The sequence below is a fragment of the Mixophyes fleayi genome, chromosome 10, assembly GCF_038048845.1.
Source record: "Mixophyes fleayi isolate aMixFle1 chromosome 10, aMixFle1.hap1, whole genome shotgun sequence".
In the NCBI taxonomy this organism is placed as follows: domain Eukaryota; kingdom Metazoa; phylum Chordata; class Amphibia; order Anura; family Limnodynastidae; genus Mixophyes; species Mixophyes fleayi.
Window position 1 is genome coordinate 25,549,086 of NC_134411.1, and position 14,817 is coordinate 25,563,902.

The following is a 14,817-nucleotide window of genomic DNA, read 5'->3' on the forward strand; positions in this document are numbered from 1 at the left end:
TGAGCTGCTGACTGTCATTGAATTTATCTTATTGTTATACTATATAGAGGGCAATTTTATCCAAAAAAAGCTTGAAGATAAGAATAATTGGTGTTTTGTAGAAGATAGAGATAAAAGTGTTATGATCTTCTAAGCATGAGAGAGAACAGTGAGATGACACATGTACAGTGGTACTATGGATCCATGCTACAACCGTTTGGTAAGACGGGGTTTATTGAATAGCATTGGAAACAGATCCTACACAGTTTTTGTAGCACAGCTTCCAGTGAAAATAGGTAATATCAGCCAGTAGACACTGTGGGGTATATTTTCTAAACTGCGGGTTTGAAAAAGTGGAGATGTTGCCAATAGCAACCAATCAGATTCTAGCTGTCATTTTGTAGAGTGTAGTAAATAAATGACAGCTAGAATCTGATTGGTTGCTATAGGCAACATCTCCATCTCTTTTTTTTTTTTTTTTTTGTAAATCTAGCCACGTAAGGGAGATAGCGTCTTCTGATTTGCAGGATCTGAGTCCTTTGCAGGATTTGTACCTGTTTTTATTAATAGCATTTTAATTACTATCCTTCAGATGAGGGGATCCAGCTGAGAGTATTGTATTAAGTGTATTAAGCTACAGATACGCAGTGATGAGTGACCAGCGAGTTGAAGTGGGAAGATGAGTGAATGGAATGTAAAACAGCTGCGGCGTAATGCAGAATTCTGGAGATGTTGACTGATTAGTAAAACAGAGCGGTAGATATAGGTCAGGGGCAGAGCAGTGGTTAAATTTAGGGCCCCATGTTGATATAAATTGTAAGAAGAGATGTGTTTAAGGTGGTGTATTTATATCACACTTTCACAATGGAAATAGATAAAATGCGAGAGTGGACGGAGAGTATGGTTAAGGTGTCTGTAGTGGATGGAATGCAGTCACAGTTGCAGTAACTTTGGAACATGCACTGTACTATGTATATAGCCTGTGAAATGAGGGCTGATCTGAAGCTGGAGACATAGAGCTTATGTACTAGCTGCTAGTAAACTATACAACTATTATTGAAAACAACAATGATATGTTTACCTGAATGTTACACGTTTTGGCTGTTTACATAATGGTAAATAATGACAGTTTTGTGTTTTATTGTATTTACTTTTATTTATTTTTCTTTCTTGTTTGGTGTTTTTGTTATCATCCTCTGTCAGAAAGTGACACAATTCACGCATGGCAGAGCACCGGTTTGTTGCAATAATACTATATAATTATATTGATGAGAGCTACCTCTGTCATTGTGTGTATCTGCATCCAATGATAACTGTTTGTCTGCAATATAATAACATAGAAAATGTTGTACTACCACTGTTGTTTATAGACAAGGGAGTAGATTGTCTAAACCTTCTAAAATGGAAGTGGAGGTGTTGCCCATAGCAACCAATCAGATTCTAGCTATCATTTTGTAGAATGTACTAGATAAATGATAGCTAGAATCTGATTGGTTGCGATGGGCAACATCTCCACTTTTCCATTTTGGAATGTTTAGTAAATCTACCCCTAGAAATAGTGTCATTGTCCCTCATACTAGATATAATAACATAGCCACTGTTGTATATGCTACATCTGAAAGTGTAAATGATTAGTTGGCTAATACAGTATTTCATATCTTGTTATGTTTATCTTATAGTTAAGTTGTGTATATCTGTAATTACTACTCTGTGTGCAGCTTTACCATCAATATTAGTATATGCTGTAACACGTTATTACTTTTTGGGGTGCAGGGAAAACCTCGCCCTGTGGTAACCTGGCTGAAAGATGGGCAGCCTATTGACCCGAAACAGATTGGCGTCCGGAACAGCGATGCCGACACCATCCTGTTCATCAGGTCAGCCGAGAGGCACCACTCTGGCGAATACCAGGTTAAAATCCAGATCGAGAATTGCGAGGACACAGCCTCCATCCATATCCAGATTGTAGGTACGTGGTAAGGAGAGAGGAACCAAACAATTGTAAGCTGTATGTGCTGCGAAGGTGATCCTAAGAGAAATGTTCTGTTTCAGACAAGCCCAGCCCTCCTCAGAACCTGAAGATTGTGGAAATATGGGGATTCAATGTGGCCCTGGAATGGTCTCCACCTCAGGACGACGGAAATGCTGAGAGCTCAGGCTACACCGTCCAGAAAGCAGACAAAAAGACCATGGTGAGTAGTGAGAATGAGCAGTTAGGAATCTAGAGATGGGAAAGGTTGACATAACCAAAATACGTTCTAGGTACCTGTTAAGGACGTACGTAAACATGGTAACATCGAATTTGACAGCAGATAAGAACTGCTTGGCCCATCTAGTCTGCCCATTTTGCAACTTATGGTAACCTCAAGCCATATTTGATCCATAGTTCTTTGCAAGAATATCCTTATATCGATATCAAACATGTTTAAATTGCTCTACTGTATTATCCTCTACCACCTCTGATGGGAGGCTATTCCACATATCTACTACCCTTTCTGTGAAGGAGTATTTCCTCAGATTTCCTCTGACCCTACTTCCCCCCAGTGTCAGTACATGTCCTCGTGTTCTAATACTTCTCTTCCTTTGTAGAATGTTTCCCTCCTGCACCTTGTTATAACCCTTGATATATTTGAAAGTTTCTATCATATCCCCCTTTCCCTTCTCTGCTCCAAACTATACATATTAAGATATTTTAGTCTTTCCGGGTAAGTTTTGTGTTGTAGGTCATGAACCATTTTGGCTGCCACAGTCTCTAATGTATTTATATCCTCCTGGAGCTATGGCCTCCAGAATAGGGCACAGATCAAAACCAGCTCTTGACTTTTTCCACTTTATAACAGAAGCATAACTTTAATCAGTGAGACACAGCTTGGGAATAATTATAAATCCAATCCTGGTTTATGGGAATGAAAATCTACACTGCTCTACAGGGACATTGAATCTCAATTGACTTTTTTCTTTTTTTTAAATACATTTTTATTCACATAATGCTAAAAATTTTGTGTTATTACAAACTTTGACACTTTTGGTCCCACTTATTTCTTCTTGGATCATACTGGGTAACACTGAAACCCACCGGTGGGGAATGATGGACTGGGGATGTCAATATATTTTGATTAAATACAGCCATGAGGGAAAGGGAATTATGTATATAAGAGAAGCGATGCAGTAATCACTATAGTGTTCTCTATGCTGAATCGTGAGCGTTTTTTCTTGTAACTTTTTCTTATCTCAGGAATGGTTCACAGTCTTTGAACATTATAGACGTCTAAACTGCGTAGTGTCTGATCTGATCATTGGTAATGAATACTTCTTCCGGGTCTTCAGCGGGAACATGTGTGGCCTTAGCGAGAAACCTGCAACGTCTAAGAACAGCGCATATATCCAGAAACCCGGTAAAGATGTGTATTTAAACTAGCTGATCATTCGATGAGCACCCTTATAAAGCTGTGTGTACAGTATGTTAATGTGGTATTTGTGCAGTATATGTGTCTGGATTGATGGAATCGTTATACGTGAATCCATATTATATTTCCTCTTGTTCTGTAATGTCTCGATATGTATTCTCTTTCCACTCTAAAAGACCTTCCATACTAAATGCATACACTGAAGCTGCTGTCAGTGCAGCTGAATCGGCATTTGTTTAGGGCCCTTATTTCACCACAATGCATGGACTGTCTGTGAAAAAGTGTTAAACAGCATAAATAATTAAATCCACAAGGTGTTAATTCAGATCTAATATCTAATCAGATGTTTTACCTGACAACCTCAAACAAGAAATCCAAGGAAACCGCTAACATACATGTAATCACTTATTCAATCTTATAACCAATATATAAAAAAAAAGGGCAATAGATTCTTCACATATATTAATGCATAAATGGACAAAACATCTAAAAGGTTTGCAACTCTGCAGGATCCGGACTTCAACTTTACTAACAAACTAATAATACAAATAGTTATATTGGATTGGAAGGATTATGTTAATAATAAATTAAATAAATTACTGCGGCTTATAGCATGTTAGTTTTATATTAAATACTTTGCTCTTATAATTCTAGTTGATATCAGAGAATAATTTGACTTCATAAGGTAAATGTATTAAGCTGAGAGTTTTTCGGCGGGTTTGAAAAGTGGAGATGTCAATAGCAACCAATCAGATTCTAGCTATCATTTTGTAGAATGTACTAAATAAATGATAGCTAGAATCTGATTGGTATTTCAAACTCGCCGGAAAAATCTTAGCTAGATACATTTACCCCCTGGTCTTTTACATTTTTAGAACATTCATATCTATTCTTATTAAAAAAAATCTTCTTAAAAAATTAATTTATATATATATATTTTTTGTTCGTTATTATATCCCACAAATTGATTGTGAGGTTATTTACATATCATTAGAATTATTTTTATCTGGTGGAACAGAACACACTGTAAAGCTGTATACTTGTCCACAGGAGAATGCAGCCAGTTAGTCTACCACAGCCCCCCTCAATTATTCATTACAGTAAATTTGGCAACCAATCTACAAGGCGACTATACACATAGGGCCTGATTCATTAAAGCAAAAAAATTAAGTAACTTTGCACCTTGGCAAAACCATGTTGCATTGATGGCGGAGCTCAATTTAAAATATTATGGCAGATTTATAGTTGGGGTAGGGCATGTCCTAAATCAACTTTAAATTTCAGGGTAAAATTACACCTATCAAGTATTTGTGTGCTACATGAAAGAACAGCCAGGATCTAAATTTAGTAATAAACTTATTTGCACCCCTTGTATTGTAACATGGTTTTGTCCAGGAGAAAACGTACTTACTCATTTTTTTACTTACTTTCCTTAATGAACAAGAGCCATTTTGTTTTTGAAACCACAAAAATTACAGAATATAGTTAATGCTTAAGGTATATCTCTCCATACCCATTCCCTTGAGATTTTACCTCTGGCCTTGGTGAAATAGCAGTGGACAGACCAGTCCCAGCTCTTTTGACGGATTTGCACATCGCCGTATCCAAGGTGCGGATCCAGATGTCCAAATCTGTTAAGCCGCTGCTGAGCTGTGGAGAGTTTGATACTCTGTCCTAATGGGTCACATTACATCCAGCGTGGATAGGAATAAATGGGGAATAAACTCATCCTATCAACTAAAAATATCTAAAAGCGCTAATCAATAAATTAAACACTTATTTATTAACATGCAAATAAATGTGTTAAACAATAATACAAAATAATATGTAATAATAAAACCATCACATTGTTTAGCATGTGGCTATATCACCTTTCAATCAAATAAATTATAAATAATGTATAATGTCCAAGGGCTAAAAAATTTATGAAAATATTCCAGACAATGAATCGGGAACCAACAGGTCCCACTCCTGAGAACCTAATCCAGCGATGGAGATGAGAGCATTAGGACCACAAAAATAGCCCAACTAATTCAATCCACCATTTAACCTCATCCCATTGTTGAATTTCGGGGTTTTAAAGGATTAGCATATAGCTGTACTTTCCAGACTCTGCTATTGACGTAAATAAGCTGCAATTGCTTAGAGTATATTCATCACTTTAAACATCAGCTCAAACAGACATCAGGCTGTATGGTCTTTATAGTTATGTTAATGTCTTTAAGCATCCTTTGTTTTCATTCAATTGATATAAATGGCCAAGGTGATTCTGTATATAATCCGTGTGTTCCCATCAAATGAAACATTGTACACACATAATTAAGGGCGCAGAGACGGGGCGAGCAGTTACAAAGTACTGGGGGTCCTGGCCTGTCTGTGTAGAGGGAGAAGCTACCAACCTGGTGTAGCCACGCCCCCTTCCACAGCTATGGAAGCTGTCCCAAGAAGTTGCTGTACCGGGGCCCGAAATCCCTCTTGGTTGCCCTGCCCACAATGTATCACCAGTGTGTGAATATCATTGTTAAATTCAGGCACCCATATCCACAATGCAATAAACAATAAATAGAAGTTACTATCATTTGTGTGTCCTTACGCGTTTCGTCACCTTTATTTGTGATAAAGAAAAGAACATTATCCTGTAAGCATAATTTCCTGTAGACAGTATGTGAGTGGAAAATTAGTTTTTATGGGAATCAGTTGTGTTTAGGTGCAACAATTATTACTTGTGATGCGGTCATATTTAATAAATCCTTAAAACTAGTAGGGACGAGCCACATGAATACTGATATTGTTAAGAGAGCGTCCAACAAACGTTTCGATTTGGGAATCTATATATGAATGGCTGAGTGCTTACATGTAGTTTTACTAATATTTGCTCTTTCCCTCAGGCTCCACCTATAAACCCCCCAATTACAAGGAGCACGAGTTTGGGGAGGCTCCCAAGTTCACCCATCAACTTGCGAGTCGCTCCGTAGTTGCAGGTTACAACGCAACCCTCAGCTGTTCAGTACGTGGGTCACCCAAGGTACATGCTCCTTGATACGTATGGGCTTATAGAAAAATATCATACAATGGGGACAAATGTTCTGTAACCCATAGCAACCAGACATTTGTTTTGAATGTTCTACACTGCACTATATAACTGGCAACTACAATCTGATTGGTTGCCTAGATACAATTATAGATGTGAACATATAAGGGCATCAGTCACCACTGCCCGTGTATGTAAATGTTCTTGAAGTTTTGTATTAGTGCAGATCAATTATTGAATTGCTTTTTTCTATATTTTGATGTATGTAAAATTAGTTTAGGTACCTTTTCTCGTTGAGTTATTTATTCAAAATATTGCCATTTTCCTGTGTTGACGCTAAATTGACTGATATTTCATAGTTTTATTATGTTTGTTAAATAACTATAGTATTATCAATAACCTGCTAGCTATTCATTTAATTGAGCTTCCTACCTACCTCCCTTTAGACTGGTTACCCTCTCCTCTTAGGAAAACGTCAGTGGCACCACATAGTTATCATGTTTGACATGCGGTGTGTAACCAGAATTACACCTATGCTAGTATAAGCACATTTATAATGTCAGTGGCTAACTGGCCTTACAGCTCAAGTCACAGGTACCAATTGAAATCTGTAACAAATTAGCTAACAAGAGGCTCTATAACAGCAGCCCGTCGAGCCTTCATGTGCGACCCCTCAGCCAGCTGCTCCCGATCTTATCAGAGTGGGTATGCCAGCTTCCACAACTGTCAGAGATAGACAGATAGATAGGAGATAGATAGGAGATAGATAAATATATAGTAGATTGATAGATATGAGATAGATTGGTAGGTAGGTAGATAGACAGATAGATAAATAGATAGCTAGATATGGGATAGATATGAGATAGATAGATAGATAGATAGATAGATAGATAGATAGATAGATATGAGATATATATTAGATAGATATGAGATAGATATGAGATAGATATGAGACAGATAGACAGATAAACAGATAGATAGATAAATAGATAGATATAATAGATATGAGATAGATAGATAGATAGATAGATATGAAATAGATATGAGATAGATAGATATGAGATAGATATGAGATAGATAGATATGAGATAGATAGATATGAGATAGATATGAGATAGATAGATAGATATGAGATAGATAGATAGATATGAGATAGATATGAAATAGATATGAGATAGATAGATATGAGATAGATATGAGATAGATAGATATGAGATAGATAGATATGAGATAGATAGATATGAGATAGATAGATAGATATGAGATAGATATGAGATAGATATGAGATAGATAGATAGATATGAGATAGATATGAAATAGATATGAGATAGATAGATATGAGATAGATATGAGATAGATAGATATGAGATAGATAGATATGAGATGGATAGATATGAGATAGATATGAGATAGATAGATACGTGATAGATATGAGATAGATAGATATGAGATAGATATGAGATAGATAGATAGATACATGATAGATATGAGATAGATAGATATGAGATAGATATGAGATAGATAGATAGATATGAGATATATATTAGATAGATATGAGATAGATATGAGATAGATAGATACGTGATAGATATGAGATAGATAGATATGAGATAGATATGAGATAGATAGATAGATACATGATAGATATGAGATAGATAGATATGAGATAGATATGAGATAGATAGATAGATATGAGATATATATTAGATAGATATGAAATAGATATGAGATAGATAGATATGAGATAGATAGATAGATGATATGAGATAGATATGAGATAGATAGATATGAGATAGATATCCAAAAACATACTGGTAGGTTAATTGGCTGCTATCAAAATTGACCCTAGTCTGTATGTCTCTGTGTGTATATATTAGGGAACATAGACTGTAAGCTCCAATGGGGCAGGGACTGATGTGAGTTCTCTGTACAGCGCTGCGGAATCAGTGGCGCTATATAAATAAATGATGATGATGATGATAGATATGAAATAGAGAGACATATACAGATAAGATAGATAAATATATAGTAGATTGATAGATATGAGATAGATTGATAGGTAGGTAGATTGATAGATAGGTAGGTAGATATATGAGATAAATAAATAGATATAGGAGGCATATTGATAGGTAGATAGATAGATTTGAGACAGATACATATGCGATAGATAGATAGATATGAGACAGATACATATGGGATAGATAAATAAACAGATTGATATATAGATAGATAGATAGATACATATGGGATAGATAAATTGATATATAGGTAGATAGATATTGATATTTTTGCGGTAACATCTAGATATCTTCTATTTTTCTCTCTTTCTAGCCCAGAATTACTTGGTACAAGAACAAGATGGACCTCTCCGCAGAGGCCCGTTACCGCGCTTTCAGTAAGCAGGGTGTCCTGACTCTGGAGCTGAGGAAGCCCAGTTCATTTGATGGTGGTGTGTACATGTGCAAGGCCGTGAATGAGCACGGAGAGTCAGAGACTGAGTGCCGGCTGGAGGTGCGAGGTGAGTCGCAGATCTTTACCACGAGTCATTAGAGATCCCATCACAAAATGCTTCTGCTTCCTTTCATCTTGTTGCATAAAACATGTACTTGCAGCAATAAATTCATTTTGTCAGTTTCTCTTTCTGTTAATAAGAGGGCGTTAGTAGAACAGGGATTATGGCGATAGCAGTGTGACAGGCTTTAAATAATCTGCCCCATGGAAACCAATGATTAATAAAACATGGATATCCTTAAAACCTGGACTGTTAAAGGGACTGGGGTTGGGAACCAAATATCTTGCTAATTGGGGGTGACGAGTACAAACACTGGTTGGGGGATTTTAAGTTATCATTTTCCATTTGCAATGAAATCATTAAAAGTCTGAATAATATTTCCTTCTTTTCCTCTGCAGTGCCACAGTAAATAACAGTGATGGATGACGGCAGGTGGGTTCAGTATTATTTGTCTGTGAAAGTTTAGACAGCTCTGTTTTGCAGATGTTATAGAGTTCACTTGTATATAGGCAGAGATCTAGATTTAAATGGATGCATCTGTGGCCCAAATGGTTGCGAATCAGGATTAATATTGGTCAGAACTGCAGGAAAATCTGGTTATCCGGTGACTGAGTCATCAACAAACTGCCCTAATTTCTCCCTGTAGAGTCCAGTTCTTCAGCCCAAGGACTGAGCGGCCCGGTCTGTCCTCTGTGGCTGCACAAGTGTTGGGCTACATTGCACAGAGATCTACACTCTCAGTGCTCAGGCTGCAGTGTATACATAGATTAACCTTCATGTTGTGTCTTGCTGACTCCTCACATACTAAGGCCGGAATACAGAACCTATTTACAGGGATATTATGTATCTGGAATGTAAATTTGATCCAAGTGTATAGTAAAAATATGAACACTTAACTGTACAGGATCAACAATGAGACAACCGACAGAACGGTGCACTCTACGTCCACAAACCACACGGGGTAGGTGAACTCATTATAAGTTTTCCAAGTGATTATCCATAAAAGAACTGCCACGTTCGTGTTCCTAAAATTAGACCTTTTTGTGATATGATGGATCTACTCTCCTATGACTTCTAAGTGCTTATTACCACATTGATGATTTTATATCCTAAGGGGCTGCTTTGCTCCAGTTATTGACTCAACTATTTAGCTGTTACAACTGTGTAGGTCCCATTCTACATTTATATGTGATTTTATAAAGATACTGTTTTTATTTCTATGATAGTATTGCTATTTTAATAAATCATGAAACTATACAATTGTAACATTTCACTCATCTTAAAGTAGCAATGAATAAAATGAAGTGGTTTTATGTTTACATCAATCACTGTGACAATGTCACAAACACTATGTCCAGCGGGAGAGCTGAGCAGTAACTGGGATGAAATCAGGAATCTTTTATTTCAGTATAATTTTGAAACAAGCACACGGTGCAAACAGTCACTGGAACAGGAGCAGTAATGAGTATTAAAAGTAATAAGAAATGGACAATGCTGGTTCTGGGGTTGTACACAATTAGTACTTGCAAATAAACTGTGTAATTATGAGTCAGATGAAATCAGGGAATTGAGAAGAGCCCAGAAATAAGTCATGGTCAGGGGAACACATGTTGCAGGAGCTGGTAACAGACCATAAATAGCTTTGCAAAGTTCTGATGGAAACGTCCTCGTTTTAAATGATAGCAATCAAACAAAATCAGAGGCAGCTGGAACCAGGGAGGCGGTGTACAGAACTACACACTGAGCATGCTCATGGACTTAGTCTATGGAAGCGTTACTTCTAATACAAACTGAGCATGCTCATGGACTTAGTCTATGGAAGCGTTACTTCTAATACACACTGAGCATGCTCATGGACTTAGTCTATGGAAGCGTTACTTCTAATACACACTGAGCATGCTCATGGACTTAGTCTATAGAAGCGTTACTTCTAATACACACTGAGCATGCTCATGGACTTAGTCTATAGAAGCGTTACTTCTAATACACACTGAGCATGCTCATGGACTTAGTCTATAAAAGTTTTTCTTCTAATACACACTGAGCATGCTCATGGACTTAGTCTATGGAAGCGTTACTTCTAATACACACTGAGCATGCTCATGGACTTAGTCTATAGAAGCGTTACTTCTGATACACACTGAGCATGCTCATGGACTTAGTCTATAGAAGCGTTACTTCTAATACACACTGAGCATGCTCATGGACTTAGTCTATGGAAGCGTTACTTCTGATACACACTGAGCATGCTCATGGACTTAGTCTATAGAAGCGTTACTTCTAATACACACTGAGCATGCTCATGGACTTAGTCTATAGAAGCGTTACTTCTAATACAAACTGAGCATGCTCATGGACTTAGTCTATAGAAGCGTTACTTCTAATACACACTGAGCATGCTCATGGACTTAGTCTATAGAAGCGTTACTTCTAATACACACTGAGCATGCTCATGGACTTAGTCTATAGAAGTTTTTCTTCTAATACACACTGAGCACGCTCATGGACTTAGTCTATAGAAGTTTTTCTTCTAATACACACTGAGCACGCTCATGGACTTAGTCTATAGAAGTTTTACTTCTAATACACACTGAGCACGCTCATGGACTTAGTCTATAGAAGCGTTACTTCTAATACACACTGAGCATGCTCATGGACTTAGTCTATAGAAGTTTTACTTCTAATACACACTGAGCATGCATCCAGAGGCAGAACACTGAAAGTTTTATTTTTTAATCTTACAAGCACAGTGTTGGTATTTACCATTTGGCATTGACTTGTTTCTTCACGCTGCTAGTACTACTTTTAATTTTGCTCAGTGTCATATACTACCATGGCAACCACAGTCAAATGGTACATGATGTAGTGAGCAGAGAGGCTTTGGAATGCCCCTCTGAGCTCTGCATACTGTAAAATCCCCCCTCCCCCTCTGTCTTCACCTGAGCTGTGTCTATAAATGGCAGTCATATTTTGTAACCTCCAAAGAGGTTTTGAAAAGGAGATAATGTGTATAACGACAGCTAAGTAAAAAGACTATAGGATGCATGCTTAAAAGGTACTTAACTTATAATTTAAAGAAAAGAAACATTCGATATGGGATTGCTGCTTTATGGTTGGTTTTATTGGACAGTAGTGTGTGTAAAAACTGAGTCAGCGCTGTAAACCCTCTTATCTGTGGACGTATCAAACGTACAGTATATACGATCAGAGCAAAGTATTTCATTGTTGTCATAAAAAAAATATACAGCACAGTAGTCAACAGGAGGGGAGATGTTGCAAGTTTTATTGCCACAGTAAAAAGGTTAAAGATACAGAAGAGTAAAGTGTATAAATAACTTGTCCACACTTAGGAGCTCACATTACAAGGATCAGCTGTATGCTAGTGAAGCCACGTCTGGCTGCTTACTATGTGTTTTTAAATTTAACACTGCATCCGGTGGTTTTGGGAGGTACTGTTCTCTCTTGAGACAGCTGCCAGCACAGCCGGGAACAACTTCGTCGCTTGGCCTCATCCCTCAGCTGTAATGTTATCTACCCCCTCACTAGGGCTCAGCTGAGCAGCGCTATGCAGAGAGCACAAGTGTCAGTTTTGTGAGGCTGTTTTACTGGGTCTCAGAATACAGCTGCTTTCTGCTTCTGACACATAAAGCTCTGGTTGACAACATTGCTATGATGTCAGTGGTCAAAATACACCATGGGAAGAAAACAGCTGCCCGTCACCCCACTGAACAACAAGCAGATATACAGTATCCATCCTGATTTATAAATGATTATAGAAAAATGCAAGATGCACTCATCTATTTATAGTCTGTTTGTTGCACAATGAAGGCCAGGGGCAAATGCAGGATTTTTAAGGGGGGGGGGTTCCAAATAGATGAATTCGGAACAAAGCAAAAATAAAACATAAAAAATGCTGTACATTAAAGCACTCTAAACCCATCATTAAAATGAGTATTGACATTCCACATTAAAACTAGCAATGATACCGCACATCAAAATAGCATTGATAACACACATTAAAACTAATATTGCTAATGCACAGTAAAAAAAAAAAAAAACATTGATACCATGACACAAGTTTGGACTACATATGTCTCTGTCTCTGTCTCTATCTCTATCTCTATTCTCAAGTTAAAAAATTGCAATACATTTTCGAATTCTAGATAGTCTAAAAACGCTACCTAAATTTGAGCAAGGCAAACAGGTTCAACCATGTTTGGGTTTAAATAGCTACATTGTATATAATTTTTTTAATGGTTTTCTAAACAGTAATGTTTGCTGTTAGAATTAAAAGAAACATATAATTAAACATAAACATTTTAGGTAAAAAATTAATGTTTTTTAGTTAATTTTAATGTCTTTTGTTTTCCCTGCGAACTTCAAACTCAAACTTCTTATTTGGCTGCAGCGTTCGAACCGAAATCCACCCATCCCAAAAATCAAGACCCGCAAAACCTGCTTGAGGCTTACAACATAGCCAAATTTGATCCAGTTCTGAATATTTTAAGAATTTAATCATCTCTACATTTATCTATTACCAACCTGTAGAAAATGACCCGGCGGTCAGGAAGCCCTATGACAATTTGTCGACAGTAGGAGAAATATCTCTGCCAATACTTAATAAAGGGGGCGACGATTCTGTTTCAGGCAATATATCACTATGCATCTCCTGATTTTTATTTCCTTAACACATGGATAGAAGCGCCTTGGCCTCTGGGTCTCAGAGCACCTGTTGTTCCTAGTGTGGAAGATTGTCACTGTCAGCAATCACAATATCGGTATTAAATCAATGTCGGCGAGATTGAAATACTGGCATTTACCCTGTAGGTATTTTCATGTCGGCAGGATAAGTGTCGGTATTTCTTCTGTCAGGATTTCATACCCAACCCGTTGTTCCTGTAATTACACTGCTGTGATAAGTCATTAAGACTGGAGGAGAAAATCTACAGTAATAACAGCTACGTCTCCACACTATAGGGACATTTATCCCAGCAAAAAATATAAATTATACACAGATTTAAATATAGTGTTCTGTTGATGGACAAATAACTAAACAAATGGACAAGGCAAAGTACAAGTGACCTTATGTTATAAATTAGACCTTTTCTGTGACGTATGGCTCTAGAAGACTGGGAGCTCCCCTAATCCAATGTAATTTTTCTTCACAGGTGATGGGATTCGAAGGAAAAGCTTCATAATTGGAAAAAGTGCAATCTAATGAATTTAGTTATTTAACACAAATAGTCATATCGAGAATACAGAATCATAAAATCCAATATTCTGGTGACATCATCATTTCAACAGATGTCAGTGCAGTGTCCACTGCGATTCTACACCAGATATATCAGCTCGGATTGTTCTAGTGTTTTCTTTTTTTGTTGTTGTTTGTCTCCTAAACTATACGGAGGGGATGGAGAGATATGACTACTGTTTCCAGTCATATTAAGTAATGATATAGCCTTAATAACATATGCAAGTGCTTAAAATTATTTTGGAAGGTGAAATAAAGAATGCAGAATATTCTTAGAGCGTGCTTTAATGTGATGTCTTTTTTGTGACAAATGGTAAGGTCAGGTACTGATATTAATGTAGCAGTATAACTACTGCGGTGCGGGCAAGCTCCAGCAGAGGTCCAGGGGCATGCTCAGAACAACAGAGCTGGGGCATTTGGGGTGGTGACAGGGCCTGATTAAGTTTTCAGGCCACCCTAGGCTAATGCGGGCTAATACGGTCCAAGCTCATCCTTGCCTTACAGATGACCGTGTCCTTAATTTAAAATCCACGTTCCTTCACTGCCCCTCTACCTCATCGATGTTTATGTTTGCATGTTTTCGAAACTCAACTGGGCTTGGCTTTTTAAAAGGGTCACTGCAATATTTGCGACTAGT

The 14,817-nt window shown here is 37.3% G+C and overlaps 1 protein-coding gene across 1 annotated transcript in view; it reads left to right on the forward strand.

Annotated features, from left to right (window-relative positions):
- Positions 1 to 14,455, forward strand: part of MYBPC3 (myosin binding protein C3) — an 89,404-nt gene extending 74,949 nt beyond the window's left edge. The window contains exons 25-31 of the mRNA XM_075188628.1: positions 1,753 to 1,948; positions 2,032 to 2,171; positions 3,215 to 3,374; positions 6,275 to 6,411; positions 8,749 to 8,935; positions 9,328 to 9,361; positions 14,098 to 14,455. Coding sequence (XP_075044729.1) covers positions 1,753 to 1,948; positions 2,032 to 2,171; positions 3,215 to 3,374; positions 6,275 to 6,411; positions 8,749 to 8,935; positions 9,328 to 9,338 — 831 coding nt within the window. The 3' untranslated portion in view covers positions 9,339 to 9,361; positions 14,098 to 14,455. The remainder of the gene's footprint in view (positions 1 to 1,752; positions 1,949 to 2,031; positions 2,172 to 3,214; positions 3,375 to 6,274; positions 6,412 to 8,748; positions 8,936 to 9,327; positions 9,362 to 14,097) is intronic.
- Positions 14,456 to 14,817: the final 362 nt, after the last annotated feature.